The sequence below is a fragment of the Schistocerca nitens genome, chromosome 5 (genome assembly GCF_023898315.1).
Source record: "Schistocerca nitens isolate TAMUIC-IGC-003100 chromosome 5, iqSchNite1.1, whole genome shotgun sequence".
NCBI lineage: Eukaryota > Metazoa > Arthropoda > Insecta > Orthoptera > Acrididae > Schistocerca > Schistocerca nitens.
Genome location: NC_064618.1, coordinates 488320297 through 488336753, shown reverse-complemented (window position 1 = coordinate 488336753; position 16457 = coordinate 488320297). Strand labels below are relative to the sequence as shown.

At 43.7% G+C, this 16457-nt stretch overlaps 1 protein-coding gene across 2 annotated transcripts in view; it reads left to right on the top strand.

The window, feature by feature from the left end:
- LOC126259943 (gustatory and odorant receptor 24-like) overlaps positions 1 to 14243 on the top strand; it is a 184831-nt gene extending 170588 nt beyond the window's left edge. For both annotated transcript variants that reach the window (XM_049957045.1, XM_049957043.1), the window contains one exon: positions 13722 to 14243. In XM_049957045.1, the coding sequence (XP_049813002.1) occupies positions 13722 to 13853 (132 nt within the window). In that variant the 3' untranslated portion in view covers positions 13854 to 14243. The remainder of the gene's footprint in view (positions 1 to 13721) is intronic.
- Positions 14244 to 16457: the final 2214 nt, after the last annotated feature.

Here is a 16457-nt window from a genome sequence, read left to right as displayed (position 1 = left end):
TTAATGAAAAGACTCAAAAATATTCTATATTCTTACGTAACTAGTGGAATACTTGGGTACTGGAGTGTTGCGAGTTAGTGTAAAAAAACATTAAACGAACGAAGAGTATTATTTATTGCAAAAAATTCTGAGAAATCAAGTGAAACTTTTTCTTATAAATTAATAATAAATTTCCGGGTTCCTTTTGGAACAATAGATTGCCTCTTATGGATAGGAATGCTATTATTTTACAAAGTATGGAAAGGTTCTTTTCTCCCTTTTCTTTAAGAATGTTATTTACTCGGCAGAATGGCTGAGAGCTGCACCTACACAACATGAATAACTTTTCTAGGTACAGTCAAGGCTGTCGTGTGAGAAATGTAATGGAGTGTACTGTTATGGAGGACAGATGGGTCTCGCACATGCTGTAGCATACAATACTGTGAGCTGGAACGACTGCTGCCTGCGTCGCTCGCTGCTGACAAATAACACAACTATCTTTTTCTATCTGGATTGACCTTCGCCAATCAAACTCTCCCAACACATTTATGACGTCAAGGACTCCTATCCACCTCTAATCTAAGTATTGGTGTGGTACACTGGTTAGATAACCAGCCCACCATGATGCTACTCACAATGCTTAATTGCGAGTGACTCAGTATAATCACTCCGGTTCGCTAACGACAGAGGTGCTCTCCCAGTGAAGTACTGAGGAGAGACTTTGTTCCTTGCTCTTTGCATATACGTATGAGAGCACTCGCTTTCGTTACGTGTTCCTGCTCCAAGAGCGAAAACAGAACGGCCCCTTTTTCTGGAAAAGTTGCAAGAGTATGTCATTCACTGTCTTCCCTCACTCCTCTGGCTCTTTGCGTCAGAAATATTCCGTCAATCAGCATTGCTCTTTTAATCGCCAGAATGACGTTTCGTTTGAGTCGACCAATGCGGAAATATGTAGAATCTCTGTTAGGCGTATACTGTCCTCGTGTGAGAACTCCATAACTATGCAGTCAGTCTGTCAAAAAACGCGTCTTCTGGGCACTCCCACACAATGTAGCGGAACTTGCTTTTAAGTCGAACACGGGGGTCGTTATCCCTTCACTCTGGGCGGTCGTTCTGGCCGAAGTGGGTGTGTGCTGACCCACCCCTCTGAAGGGGTGCCTCCCTAGAACTAAAATTCCTAAGGCTGTCATGTTGTGTACGCCAGTCTCGACTTTTTCAACATCGGTGTGCACTTGCGATTTACTTATTAGATTTGCATATTGCTTACATGAATTTATACAAAATTGACTCTACTTTATCGAGTTTGGGTTCGAATGAAACATCTTGATGTGCAGAATACGATTGTGAGGACGAAATATGTAAGAAATGAAGTTCAGAAGACAACACCACCTTACATCATGAATACCACACAATAACAACTACAGCTGACCCTTAAGAGGCTGAAGGACTGGGCTGATACAAATGTTTTAAATTCTCTAAAGAAGAAAACTGTTTGTATTTTGATCGTTTGGGACAATCCTTTACTTGCCCAAACCTCCGGCTTAAAGGGAATATTTCGGATCTTAAGACCTTAGGGCAGTTATTGGGGCTTATCTCCTATCAGACGTTAACATAGCTGCCACACCTTCTTGATCTAAAATTTAAATGTCTGACGGCATTAAACATCTAAGGAAAGTCTTGGCCATAAGACATGGGGACAGATCTGTGGAGTATACTCACATTGTATGGAGCGTTCGTCTGCACACAGCTTGACTATGGCAGTATAGTGTGTGGCTCACCTGTACCTTCCTATTTAAAGATATTGGGTACTGTCCACCATGCAGGCAGTACAATGGCTACAGGAGCCTACCGAACCACTACCATTCCTGTGCGGAGGCTGGTGAGCTGGCTCTTAGATCTGGTGAAAACTTCTCATTGTGCGACACGTACACAAAGTGAGGCCCATTTCCGAAAATATCTTGCTGTCGGTATTTGTGTGGTGTCACCGCCAGACACCACACTTGCTAGGTGGTAGCTTAAATCGGCCGCGGTCCATTAGTACATGTCGGACCCGCGTGTCGCCACTGTCAGGATCGCAGACCGAGCGCCACCACAAGGCAGGTCTCGAGAGACGTACTAGCACTCGCCCAGTTGTACGACGACGTTGCTAGCGACTACACTGACGAAGCCTTTCTCTCATTTGCCGAGAGACAGTTAGAATAGCCTTCAGCTAAGTTAATGGCTACGACCTAGCAAGGCGCCATTAACCATTTGTAACGTTGCATGTACCTCAAGATAGAGTCTCACTTGTATCATCCAGAATGCTGTATACCAAAGGACAATATAAAAGTTAAGTGTTCTAGTAGCTACGTTCTTTTCTTTATCACATTCATTACGAATCCTGTTCCAGACTTAACGCCAGACGGCGTGAGTTGACGCGTGCCCTTTCGGCTACTTCACTGTGGACTGGCTGCCTTAACAGTCCACTACAATTTGGACTGAACAATCCATACAAGAAACGTTAACCGGTCGCCAGGCAGCTAAACTGCTTTCTGTCCATGCGAAGGACTATGTAATGAATTGAAACACGTGCAGCCATCGTTTTGATGTTATTTTATTATATTGAATCCAGTTCCAGTGAACCTGTACGCCATCTTCAGGCCTTAACTGACGCCGAAGGGATGAAGTCCAATCGTATACACGATCCCATCAGTGGCCAAATAAATGGCTTTTGTAGAATACTGTAAAAGTGATGTTGTATCTTCAACCATCAACTTTGCAGTTGTCAGGTGACAGTTTCAGACACAACATCGCTTTGAAGTACCTACAAAAACCAATTCACGGATGTTGGCCACTGGTGAGATCGTGTATACAATTTGAGTTCACCCCCTCAGCGTCAGTTAAGGCCTGAAGATGGTATACTGAGTCATCGAAACTGGAAGCAATATAATAAAGTAACATCAAAACGACGGCTGCAGGTGTTTCGCTTTATTACGTAAGTGAAAAGCCAAAGTCCCACAGATCATGAATCACAAGGATGGACATACAAAAAATGTGAAGGACTATCTTGAGCGAACTGGAGTAGGAGACATATCAATTCTTAGGTAGGGAAGGGGCAGATATACTCCCTGGATGATTGACAAGCCGATTCTTAGCTTGGATGGGACGGAGCACAACAAGGCCACCACTCCATCTGTAATTTCAAGAAGGATTTTAACGGCATTCTATCTGAGACTAGTGCGCACGTGGTGATTTTTACCGATGGTTCAAAGCAAGGTAACAGTGTCGGGTGTTCAGTTATCTTTCCAGATTCTATCATTAAAATGCGCCTACCAAATCATTTCTCAGAGTACGATGCAGAGCTGTGGGTGGTCAAGAAGGCACTGGAGCACACGAGACTCCTTGGTAGACGAAAGTTTCTTGTCTGCGTCTAATCTCTCAGTGTTCTGCAGGCTATTCAGCAAATGTTTACAGCAGACAGGATAGATTAGATGGTCCAGGACACTGTCCACCTTCTGCACAAGTAGAAAAAGATGTGGCCTTATGCTGGGTCCTTGGACATATGGGATTAGAGGGACTGAGGTAGCTGACTGAGCAGCGAGAGCAGCCAGCCGGGAAAATACTACAGTTCACCTGACGCCCTATGCCGGCTGTCGTGTTCTGGGTGACAAAGAGAATGTTGGCTGAGTGACGAACGCAGTGACTGGAAGCGGCCAACAACAGGCTGCGATCGGTCAAACCAACTACGAGACCATGGCGCTCTTCCTTTCGATATCCGAAATGAAGTGTCGGATACTGCCCAATGAAGAATGCTTACCTCTTTCGGCATGAATAACCACAGAAATTTCATGTTTGTGGCGTCCCACTCACAGCGCACAATGTTTCAACGTCATGCGTTTTACGGGCTGGTGGCAGGGAAGCCTTCGGTCTACCGAGGGACTTACCCTCAATTTAAAGCAATGACAAAACAATAACAAGTAAGTTGTTAAAATTTTGTGTAGGTAAGGACTCCTGCCGAATTTAATTGCAAATGTTTTATGATGGTTGGTGCATCTTATGAGTTTCGCAATGAACCAGTCATGAGATTGCCATCCAGTATTTTTTTAATTAATACTACAGACGTATGACAACGGTATGAATAGATATACAGAAGGTTGTCTGTGAAATTTTTTCTGTGACTGTGGCTGTAGTTCTATGGTCTTTGGTTAGCGTTTTAACGAGAATAACTTCTTACAGAGGAGCACCAAGATCTTGAGAAACGCCCAACAATTTTGAATCCACCCATACATCCAAATTTCTGAGCCTTTGGACTGTTTTCATGCTACCACCACATACTTTTCCCCTTTTCACCTGAGTATAGCAAATGCACCCCACCTCCTCAGTTATCTGTTGGGCGTTCTTCAGTCTCTATTTTCTAACACAGTTTCTACCCTCTACTCCTCCCTCTGGTACTGTGTAAGTTATTCCCTGTTGTCTCAACACATGCCTTACTATTCTGCCCCTTCTTCTTGTCATTGTTTTCCACAAGTTACTTCCTTCGCCGAATCTGCTTAAAATCTCCTCATTGTTTTTCTTATCACTCCAACTAATTTTAACATCCTTTTATAGTTTCACATCTCAAAAGCTTCGATTGTCTTCAATTTCGGTTTTCCCACAGCCCATGCTAGAGTATCCTACAACGCTGTGCTCCAGGCGCACCTATTCAGAAACTTCTTTCGTAAATAAAGGCCTATGTTTGGTACTAGTGGACTTCTTTTGTGCAGGAATGCCACCTTCACCTGTGCTAATCCGCTTTTTTATGTCCTCCTTTCCGTTTATGTAACAAGTGACTATTAATCAAATTGCTTGCATATGGAGAATCATCTCATTTGTGTGACTGGATTCGTGATTTCCCCGCAGAGAGGTCACAGTTCGTAGTGATAGAGGGTAAATCATCGAGTAGAACAGAAGTCATATCTGGCGTTCGGCAAGGTAGTGTCGTATGCCCTCTGCTGTTCCTGATTTACATAAATTGGTTCAAATGGCTCTGAGCACTATGGGACTTAACTTCTGAGGTCATCAGTCCCCTATAACTTAGAAGTACTCAAACCTAACTAACCTAAGGACATCACACACATCCATGCCCGAGGCAGGATTCGAACCTGCGACTGTAGCGGTCGCACGGTTCCAGACTGAAGCGCCTAGAACCGCTCTGCCACCCCGGCCGGCTGAGTTACATAAATGATCTAGGTTATAATCTGAGTAGCCCCCTTAGATTGTTTACTGATGACGCTGTAACTTACCTTCCAGTAAAATCATCAGACGATCAATTCCAATTACAAAATGATCTAGAGAGAGTTCTGTATGGTGCGAAAAGTGGCAATTGGCACTAAACAAAGAAAAGTGCGAGGTCATCCACATGGATACTTAAAGAAATACGTCAAATCGCACAAATCTAAGGGCTGTCAATTCGACTAAATACCTAGGAATTACAATTAGGAGCAACTTAAATTGGAAGGACCATGTAGATAATATTATGGGGAAGGCGAAACGAAGACCGCGCTTTGTTGGCAGAACACTTAGAAGATGCGACAAAACCGCTAAAAAGACAGCCTACATTAAACTTGTCCGTCCTCTGCTGGAATATTGCTGCGCGGTGTGCGATCCTTACCAAGTAGGATTGACAGAGGACATCGAAAAGGGCAAAGAAGGGCAGCTCGTTTCGTGTTATCGCGCATTGGGGTGAGATTGTCACTGATATGATACGCGAGTTGGGATGGCAGTCATTGAAACAAAGGCGGTATCCTTGCGGCGAGATTTCAATCACCAACTTTCTCTTCCGAATGCGAAAATATTTTGTTGACACCCATCTACGTAGGGAGAAATGATGATCATAATAAAACGGAACGGAACGGAAAGATTTAGGTGTTCCTTTTTCCCACGCGCCATTCGAGAGTGGAATGGTAGAGAAGTAATATGAAAATGGTTCGATGAACCCTCTGCCAGGCACTTAAGTGTGTATTGCAGAGCAACCATGTAGACGTAGAAGAAATGATGAATTTTTGAACAATAACTATGTCAGGTCTTATTAGTGCCATTTGGTGTTCGCTGAAAAATCTATAAAGGTGGTCGTTCACTAATAAACGTTTTTCATGTTCCAAAGGAAATAAAATCGACTCACGGTTTTAACTTTTACGCTCGTTCCTTGTTCTTCAGCACGATGTGCTGATACAGTTTTTTAAAAAAGTGACAGTGGACATTGGTGACGACATTCATCTTGCACGATGTGCTGATACAGTTTTTTTAAAAAATTGACAGTGGACATTGGTGACGACATTCATCTTTAGAGCTTTTGTGTGCCAGCACTTTTTGTGGTTCCTGCCGCAAACTATTTGGACGCAACATCCGTAGAAAGTTTGATAGGTCGAGGTGGATCAGACACTTGGTCGCCAACATCGCCGCATTTGGCGGATTTACAGTTTTTCTGGTGGGTCTACATGACCTGCCTTCTCCAAGAGACCTCAGCTAAAACGTAAGATCAGTCGACGCACGCTACGGTTGCGGCAGAAATAGTCCACTATACATAAGTCTGTTTTGGCCAAGTGTAGCAGAACTTACTGCAGAGAAAAATTTTGTGCAGTGGTTGTCACGGCCTTATTAAAGGGAGAGGGAATCATGAAAAGTCGATTTGGGCTTCCTTGTAACATGGAAATGGACCTTCCCTGGACATATATTTTTATGTAAAACCTTATATGTTCCTTCTACGTCAACAACAATTATGTAATAGCGATTGTGGAATACCTTATATAACTCTTGTACGAGTGTTGTCCAGAAAGTAAGTTCCGATCGGTCACGAAATGATAAACACAGTGAAAACCAGAAACGTTTTATTTGCAACAGTTAGGTAAACCTTCCACCTACTTCTCTACATAGTCGCCGCTCCAACTTCGAGTGTTGTCATAGTGTTGTATCAACTTTCCAATATCCTCGTCATAGAAAGCAGACGCCTGAGCTTTCGGCCAGTTGGTCTGCAACTCGTTGTCTGTGGAAAAATTTTGTCTTCGTTGCCAGCGGTTCTTGCAAGCACAGATGAGACTGAGGTGGAGCCAGTTACGGACTGTATTGTGGGTGATCAAACACTTCTCATCGGAAATGCTGCACGAGCGTCTTCATTGCCCCTGCAGTGTGCGGCCGAGAATTGGCATGAAGAAGGAACTGCTTGACAGTTTTCTTATGTGGGCTGCATGAGACAGGCGAAATCTCTAACCAGGCCCTCATATTTGGCGAGAGACGCTACTCGCTACGCATTTTTACGTGTTCACTGTTCACTCAAAACTGAAAAGAGCGACGCGACACGATTGACGGACATACTAGAGACACGGCGCAAAGCTTTACCGGATTTTCCCAGTGGTTTCCATTTCGCGACCGATCGGAACTCACTTTCTGGACAACCCTCATATATACGGGGCTCCTATTTGGTGAACTAGTAGAGCTACAAACTCTTTGGACCACATTGTTTACATTTGTGACGTTATGTGACCCCGGTCAGTGCCTTGTCTATGACATAACTATTCACGCCCCTTTTTCAATGGCAGAAAGTGCGAAATTAAACAAAAAATTGAAGGTGGGAGGTGGTGGAAAATTTAAAAAATTAAGTACACGAATATTAAAAATTACAGACCGCAGACGGAACTAAAATTAAAAATTAACGATGGTCGAGACGATGGATGACAATAAATTTAAAAATTAAAGATCATAAAATCGAAGATGGCAGAACTAACCCAGTTGCGCCTTGTGGCAACTCCCTATCCCTCTTCGCTCCTCCCATCGGAGATTACAACTTCAAAGACTATTATAATGAAAGAGTCAGTCACAATGCAGTATTCAAAAGTTCTGAAACTGTTCTGCGCCACTGTCAAAAGTATTTATCCGAAAAATTATGAAAAGGAGGTAACTGGTGGTATTTCAAAGTACATTACAGAGTCCTCAAAGGTATCTGAACACTCTGAATTCTTTTGCGACACTTTCAAAAGTGTTTAGTCAAAAACTTACGCAAAGGTTATAATTTACAGTATTTAAAAGTACTTTACAGGGTGTTCAGAAGTATCTGAATGCTTCAAATGTTTTTCATTATATTCAAAAGTATTTATTTAAGAAATTATGTAAGACAGCACTTGCACATGTGCAAAGTTCCAGGGGAGCTTCAGATTAACTATTTTCCATATCTAACTTCTTGTATGATGCTTGTCAAGTGTCACAAGGTAGCCAGGTAGGCAGCGGAAAAACTAAATCCGCCGACAATGGTTTTGATAGTCTGACAAGTTTTGTCTTGCATTTGACTCTCGGCTCAGCATAGTACGACATGTAGGCTTGATCTAACATACAGCTGAAAATGTATTTGCATTTTGCATATGACAAGGGACATTCAGAGTTTAGATTGTACAATTTTTCTTTGCACATAATATTTTAACAGTTTTTATACGTTTAATATTTTTTTGCATTTTTTGTGGCACAAAAGTATTGTAGTAGCATTATATCAAAACCAAAACCATGATTTGTACGTGAAAACTAAACATTCTGGTGAATTAAACACAGAGCCTCAACAATCTTCTTTTACACAGTGAACACAACGTTAATATTTCTTATAGTTGCACTTGTGATATCTTGTAAAGAGGAACTGACATTTCTATATTAACTGAAATTTCTATATTTCTATAAGCACCGTTTCCTACTAGGTACAAATGAAACGTTAGTTCATATCAATGAACCAACCGTGTCCAACTCGTTCACTCTTCCACGATAAAGCATGCATACAGTCTTATTGTTGAGAAAGTCATATTCACCATCACTGATAAGTCAGAATCTAGAAGGTAGATGGAGTTTGTAGTCCTCCAGATGAACCTGCACTACAGCTCCAAATTTGTTGTTGACACCTCTTGCTCTGAAGATTAGATGCCGAGGCTCGCTTCTCCAATGCCTAAAATCATTCGATGTGTATTTCGCTTCCAGCATAGCCCAGTTGCTTCAAGTTTTCTTTAAAATGAAAGTAGAAGGAATCCTTTTTTCTTGATCTGAACACACAGTGCTCGGTTTGTCCTCTGATAAAATCCGGCGAAGATTTTTGTATCTGGAGCTAAGCAGATTTGGGTTGGTGTCTGAATGCATTGGTACAATAATATTGCTAGGTTAGTATTTATGAAATGGTCAAGCCTATCACAAAAACTCAAGTCAGTCTTCGGCATTTCGCAGCCCTTCAACGAGATGATGATCATCACTCTGAATTTCGTCATGACCAGGTAATTTTTCGGGAGGAGGGGGGGGGGGTTGCTTGTAGATTCTACATCAATGAACGTGGAAAAAGAATTACTGAAGTACAGCAAGTAATCTGTACGGAAAGTTGTAAGGTTGTTGTTAGTAATACACGCCAGACTTACATTATTTGTTGCGCATCTCCTAGAAGAAAGCGTTGAACGACAGATACTGTGGTTCAGCGTCAATAATTCACCAAGAGAGGCTGCTCTTCCAGTTGAGTCAGCAATTGTTTACGTCTGTGCGTGTGCACTGATTCACTCTCGAAACGCATCATATTTCATCGATTGGAGAGGTCAGTACAAGTAGTTTCAACAAGCAGAAACACTTTAACAGCGAGTTCAGCCTTATTATCAAGACGTACCATTTACCGATAGCCGTTAACTGTTAACCATTTACCATTTACTATTGAAACGAGTCAGTTCAATCCGTTTTGTGTGTTAAGAAAATATTCTCACTGGTCTCTGTCTTTTTCGCTCTTCTGCAACCACATACAACCTCTGGAGAAGGGAAGAGCAATCTTTGTTTGTTTTCGTAGCTGTACGCAGTTCGCTTTGTACCTGTTTTTCCTTGTATGTATCTCTGTATGTTCAATCCACAATCTTTTATTGGATACACGACCGGTTTCGGAACAGTTACAGTTCCATCATCTGGTGTCAAACATAAAAATACGATTATATGGTCTTGCTGTTTGTGTTTCCGGTCGTGCAGCACGGGGAAACGGCTAATATGGAATTTTAGTCCCTCTTTATCTTCTGACACGGAATCCCTGGACCTATGACAACAGATCAACGTTGAGGTGGGGATGTCCTCAGATGATTATGTGATTTTATTTTTTACACCAGATAATGGAACTGTAATTGTCGTGTACTCAATAAAAGACTGTAGATTGAGCAATAGTCGTATGGTTTTCTTAATTTTTCAAAGTGGACTTGTACAGTTGCGGCTGCACCATAAAAAGAACTCTAAGTATCTGTGTGTGGATGAATACGTGCGTGAAGATGTTTCGAAGCACGGACAGAGTTTGTAGATTCGAAGGTTCGCATTACCAACCTAACATAGTGGTAGGGAGTCGTAGAATCCACGGGGTCATTTGACTGGTGGCAGGGTGAGTGCTAGGTCAGTTCACCCCTAGGAAGTAGTTGGTACTCCGTGCTTGGGCTGAATGAAAGTTTCCTCTTCCACTGGCTTACTGGTTGGATAGTCTGATGTTACTCACCATCTGGCACTCCGTGGCTGGCATCTGGATTAGAAGTATGAGTGACTTCTTCCTGCAATTCATTGATACGGAGGAATAAAGATACTGATGTTACTTAAGTTTCTCCTAAAGCATCGCTAACCATTTATTTCAGCTGTCTTAATCATTATCATTTGTAGGGCACACACATGCAGTATATTTATGATATGTGATAAATGCCACTGCCTAAAACAAAAATAAAACGACTAGATATAAACATCTATGTTTCTAATCCATTACACCACTGTGGCACTGGCATTCATAAAATCATTCTATGTGCCCTTATAGCGTCGTAGGACGCACTCTTATATTGCAGATAGACTGTTTCAGTGCATCACAGTTACAACTGGGAGACTCCACAACACCCCATTTATAGATCGATCCTGATTAGCTGGTTGCTAATCTGTTTGCCTACTAGACTGCGGGCCCGGATTCGATTCCCGGCAGGGTGGGCGATTTTCTTCACTCGTGCACTGGTCATTGTGTTGTCCTTATCATCCCATCATCATCATCGACGCGCAAGGCACCCAATGTGGCGTCTTCTGAAATAAGACTGGCAACCCGGCGGCCGAACTTCCCGGATGGGGCGTCACAGCCAACAATGCCCCACTATCATTTAATTTTATAGACTGGGTCAGGACACCGGACACATCTGGTGCAGATTCTATTTAATTTGACTCCACAGTATCACAGTTATATTCCTCGGTAACTCACGATGTGTTGACAGTTCTTGCTCCAGAGATCTGTTACTTTGGTGATACTCATAGCTAGCTGTTCGGCGTGCAGTAGTGTCGGGTGTCCCGAACGGAGCCTTTCTTGTTAGACGGAGATGGCGTGGTGAATGGACACTTGCTTATTGTCTTGTTTATTGTGGTAATCTCTAAGCAGGGTCTCAGTTCAGAGAATTTTTCGTGGGTAGATACTGCTTAACAGGAGAAGCCAGCAGACAGGAGTTGGTCTGATTGTAACAGTAATCATGCACATCGTGTTGTTGAGCTGTGCACTGTTGAGGCTGTTGTAATTACTACACCTCACTGAAATACAATACTCCGCGGCTGAAAAACGAGTGCAAGAGCCGATGTCCGCAAAGTCTCCATTCAACCCCCCCTCCTTCCCCCCCCCCCCCCCCTCCGCCCATCACGTTACGCCACACAGCCTCTGAATGATTTTGTTGCGAGTTTTTATCTTGGCTGATGTGTTGTGTTTTCCAGATGTTGTTTTATAAGATCGAGTGCAGTTGACTGTGATGCCAAGATACTTGGGATACTTGTTGTGGTGAGCAATACTGTTATCAAATTGCACCTTGAGCTAATTGTTAGCTTGTTTGTTGTTGAGGTGAAACGCACAAACCTCTCTGTTACTCGTATTGGGCTTCAGTGTCCATTTTTTGAAGTACTAAGCCCTCGGTTAGCGTTCCCTCTGACTGACCAAGCTCTTTTGATTGACAAGCCAGAGCGATATCGTCTGCATAGCAGAATTTTTGGAAGGTTGAACTGGAGAGGTGTGAGAATTGAGCCCTGTGGCAGGCCATTATTTAGTTTCCTTAGTGAGCTATTTTCAAGCAAGCAAACCTGAAAATATCGACAGAATGTATGGCATATGCTGTCGTAAGGTCGGTAAAGGACACAGAAGTGTTTAGTTTCTCCAGGAAACCGGTATCTATGAAAGTTGTCAGAGTTAGGATCTGGCCATTACAGCTTTGGTGAGGCCTTAATTCTGCTTGTTCTATTGGAATGTGGACTAAAATATGGCCACTAATTTTCCTGTAAATAAGTTTCCCCAAGAGCTTATACTTGTAACTAAGCAGAGAAAATGGCCGAAAGTACTGGAGGAGATCCGATGATTTGTAGGTCTTAAGACTGCCTCAATTTTTGTGTGTTTCATTTCCATTTCCTGGGGAAGTGTTCCTGTCTTCGAAATAATAGAGAAGACAAGAATAAGCCAGTGTTTGGCATTTCCCCAAGATTGGATAAAAGTTCTCGATACATATTTCAAAAATTGATGAAGGAATTTTTGGCCCTTGCTCCATGAATTGGGTGGCTCTCTTAATAACTCTTTCATCTGTAATATTGGAGTAGTAATTCTGTGCTTTTACTATTATTTGGCATTTTTCTACTGATGTATTTGCTTAATTTCTCGTGTTGGTGCGAACACAAGGTGAGACCTTTTGTTTCGGTATCAGCCTCGCCAGATGTGTTGGTTTTGCTCTAGAATGGTGCATAGGGTTGCTTGGGGCTTTCCCGACGGACTAGTCGTAAATATGGTTCTCGGGCGAGACGTCGGACGTCGTTGTGAAAACTCCACAATATTTCGTCGGCGCAACTGACCAACATCTTTAGGTGCCGTGAACACACTGCAGTGTGTTCTCCGCACTGCACGTGTGAAAGTGCTGCTGTACGGATACTTTTAAGCATGACAAATACTGCAAATTACAACCCTTATATAACTGTTTGGATAAGTACTTTTGAGTCTTGGAAATTTGTGGTATGTTCCTATGGGACCAAACTGTTGAGGTCACTCGGTCCCTAGGCTTACACACTACTTAGTCCAACTTAAACTAACTTACACTAGGGACAACACACACACCGATGCCCGAGGGAGGACTCGAACCTCCGACGGGGGAAGCCGCGCGGACCGTGGCAAGGTGCCCTTAGACCACCCGGCTAACCCGCGCAGCTACCCCGCGCGGCTTTGAGTCTTCACACACTTTCCAGCACTCTGCAAAGTACTTTGAAATACTGCCAGGTACACTCTTTACGTAATTTTTTAGATAAAAATTTTTGAATGTGGTGCAAAAAAATTTCAGAGCATTCGGTTACTGTTGGATTTTAATGGTCTGTAAAGTACTAAACTCTGTTTATAGGAGAGAGAATGGGAGTGGAGGTGACAAACAGCATAGGTGGGCTGGTTAATTCGTCTTGGATTTTATTTAAATTTTTTATCCGTTTTTGATTTTTAAATTTCCCACCATCTGCCATCTCGACGACACTATTGGAAAGTGCACATCGTTCGTGATGTCATAATGACGACGTCGTAGACCGGGGTGTGGCATGTCACGTCACGTATGGTTCACTGGTCTGGGTCACTTGACATCACAAATATAAACAAAGTGGTGCAAAGAATTGCTACCCCTACTACTTGGTGATAACAAAATCAGTAAATAGCAAACATAATATCATTATTATCAAATGTCGCTAGAAGTTATTTTTTTAAGAAGATCTGTTCTTTATGTTGACAGTTCGCGTCTACGATGCTGACCTACATTGTGGTGCTGGCGCAGTTTAAATTTGGTGGCGATACACCTGTTCCAGAGGCCCTGACGCCGGTCGGCGCTCCTACGACAGCCACGGAAGCAGCCCCGCGTTCCTAGGGGCCATTGTTGGAACTGATCATATTAATAAACTGACTTTTTTTGTTTGTTCATCCAAAAAAACTTCCGCAATTATCAACAGGATAGGAAACAGTTCGGTAGTACTAAGCAACGTATGGAAGGAGAGGCACACAGCAGTCAGTTCTGGCCCATTAGTTTCTATTGTTTTTGCAAATTTAGATTTCGGCTATAAATAGCCATCTTCAATACATTTGCCTTACAGTTCAACAGACTCTCGGCAGTTCATGTCACCGTGTGTTCTTACAGAGGTATAGGCAGAAGGGCCTATACGACGTAGCCAATGATAAGACTCTAAACCTGTTAGAACAACTGGAAAGACAGCTCCATAGAATCCAAAAGCCTGAATCAGTGTTAAATGAAAAGATAGATTTCTAAAATCACAGTGATTTTAGTAATTTCAGATACTTATTTTAAATTCATTTATTCGGGTACATCAGTTTATATAAAACTTAGGTCTCTGATGCTACATCATAAATTTAACCTTTGGTCATCTTATCTTAAACTAAATTTGTGAAGTGTATCGAAATTTATAAACAAGTGTAGGCCTTGAGTGATATGACGTGTGGTTGCAGAATGAATAAACCAACGACTGCTGGCATTAAAACGATAATAATGTTTTTCCTTGACTTTCGGTACCTAATATCTAACCTTCTCATAACATGAACATACATTTCACACCATGTCACTCAAGAGCAGAAGTACATAATGTACACTCCTGGAAATGGAAAAAAGAATACATTGACAGCGGTGTGTCAGACCCACCATACTTGCGCCGGACACTGCGAGAGGGCTGTACAAGCAATGATCACACGCACGGCACAGCGGACACACCAGGAACCGCGGTGTTGGCCGTCGAATGGCGCTAGCTGCGCAGCATTTGTGCACCGCCGCCGTCAGTGTCAGCCAGTTTGCCGTGGCATACGGAGCTCCATCGCAGTCTTTAACACTGGTAGCATGCCGCGACAGCGTGGACGTGAACCGTATGTGCAGTTGACGGACTTTGAGCGAGGGCGTATAGTGGACATGCGGGAGGCCGGGTGGACGTACCGCCGAATTGCTCAACACGTGGGGCGTGAGGTCTCCACAGTACATCGATGTTGTCGCCAGTGGTCGGCGGAAGGTGCACGTGCCCGTCGACCTGGGACCGGACCGCAGCGACGCACGGATGCACGCCAAGACCGTAGGATCCTACGCAGTGCCGTAGGGGACCGCACCGCCACTTCCCAGCAAATTAGGGACACTGTTGCTCCTGGGGTATCGGCGAGGACCATTCGCAACCGTCTCCATGAAGCTGGGCTACGGTCCCGCACACCGTTAGGCCGTCTTCCGCTCACGCCCCAACATCGTGCAGCCCGCCTCCAGTGGTGTCGCGACAGGCGTGAATGGAGGGACGAATGGAGACGTGTCGTCTTCAGCGATGAGAGTCGCTTCTGCCTTGGTGCCAATGATGGTCGTATGCGTGTTTGGCGCCGTGCAGGTGAGCGCCACAATCAGGACTGCATACGGCCGAGGCACACAGGGCCAACACCCGGCATCATGGTGTGGGGAGCGATCTCCTACACTGGCCGTACACCACTGGTGATCGTCGAGGGGACACTGAATAGTGCACGGTACATCCAAACCGTCATCGAACCCATCGTTCTACCATTCCCAGACCGGCAAGGGAACTTGCTGTTCCAACAGGACAATGCACGTCCGCATGTATCCCGTGCCACCCAACGTGCTCTAGAAGGTGTAAGTCAACTACCCTGGCCAGCACGATCTCCGGATCTGTCCCCCATTGAGCATGTTTGGGACTGGATGAAGCGTCATCTCACGCGGTCTGCACGTCCAGCACGAACGCTGGTCCAACTGAGGCGCCAGGTGGAAATGGCATGGCAAGCCGTTCCACAGGACTACATCCAGCATCTCTACGATCGTCTCCATGGGAGAATAGCAGCCTGCATTGCTGCGAAAGGTGGATATACACTGTACTAGTGCCGACATTGTGCATGCTCTGTTGCCTGTGTCTATGTGCCTGTGGTTCTGTCAGTGTGATCATGTGATGTATCTGACCCCAGGAATGTGTCAATAAAGTTTCCCCTTCCTGGGACAATGAATTCACGGTGTTCTTATGTCAATTTCCAGGAGTGTATTACGACGATTTGCAGATGATGATGCACCCACAGTATCGAAATGCATCGTGTGATTCAACGAAAAAGGGGAAAGTGTGACTGAAGGCGTTATTATAAATGATTCCTGTGGCTTGAATACAGCCACGTTCACAAATGTAAAATACAGATAGAATTAAATTAACCTTCCATTGTTATAGCATTAAATGTGTGCCTTGATGATTCCTTGTACTCTGATGGACTATTGTTAAACATACATTTGAAACTGACTTCTCCCGGGTTCGATTCCCGGCGGGGTCAGGGATTTTCTCTGCCTCGTGATGGCTGGGTGTTGTGTGATGTCCTTAGGTTAGTTAGGTTTAAGTAGTTCTAAGTTCTAGGGGACTGATGACCATAGATGTTGAGTCCCATAGTGCTCAGAGCCATTTGAACCATTTGAACTGACTTCACAGCCAGAACTGAGGAGTAGTGG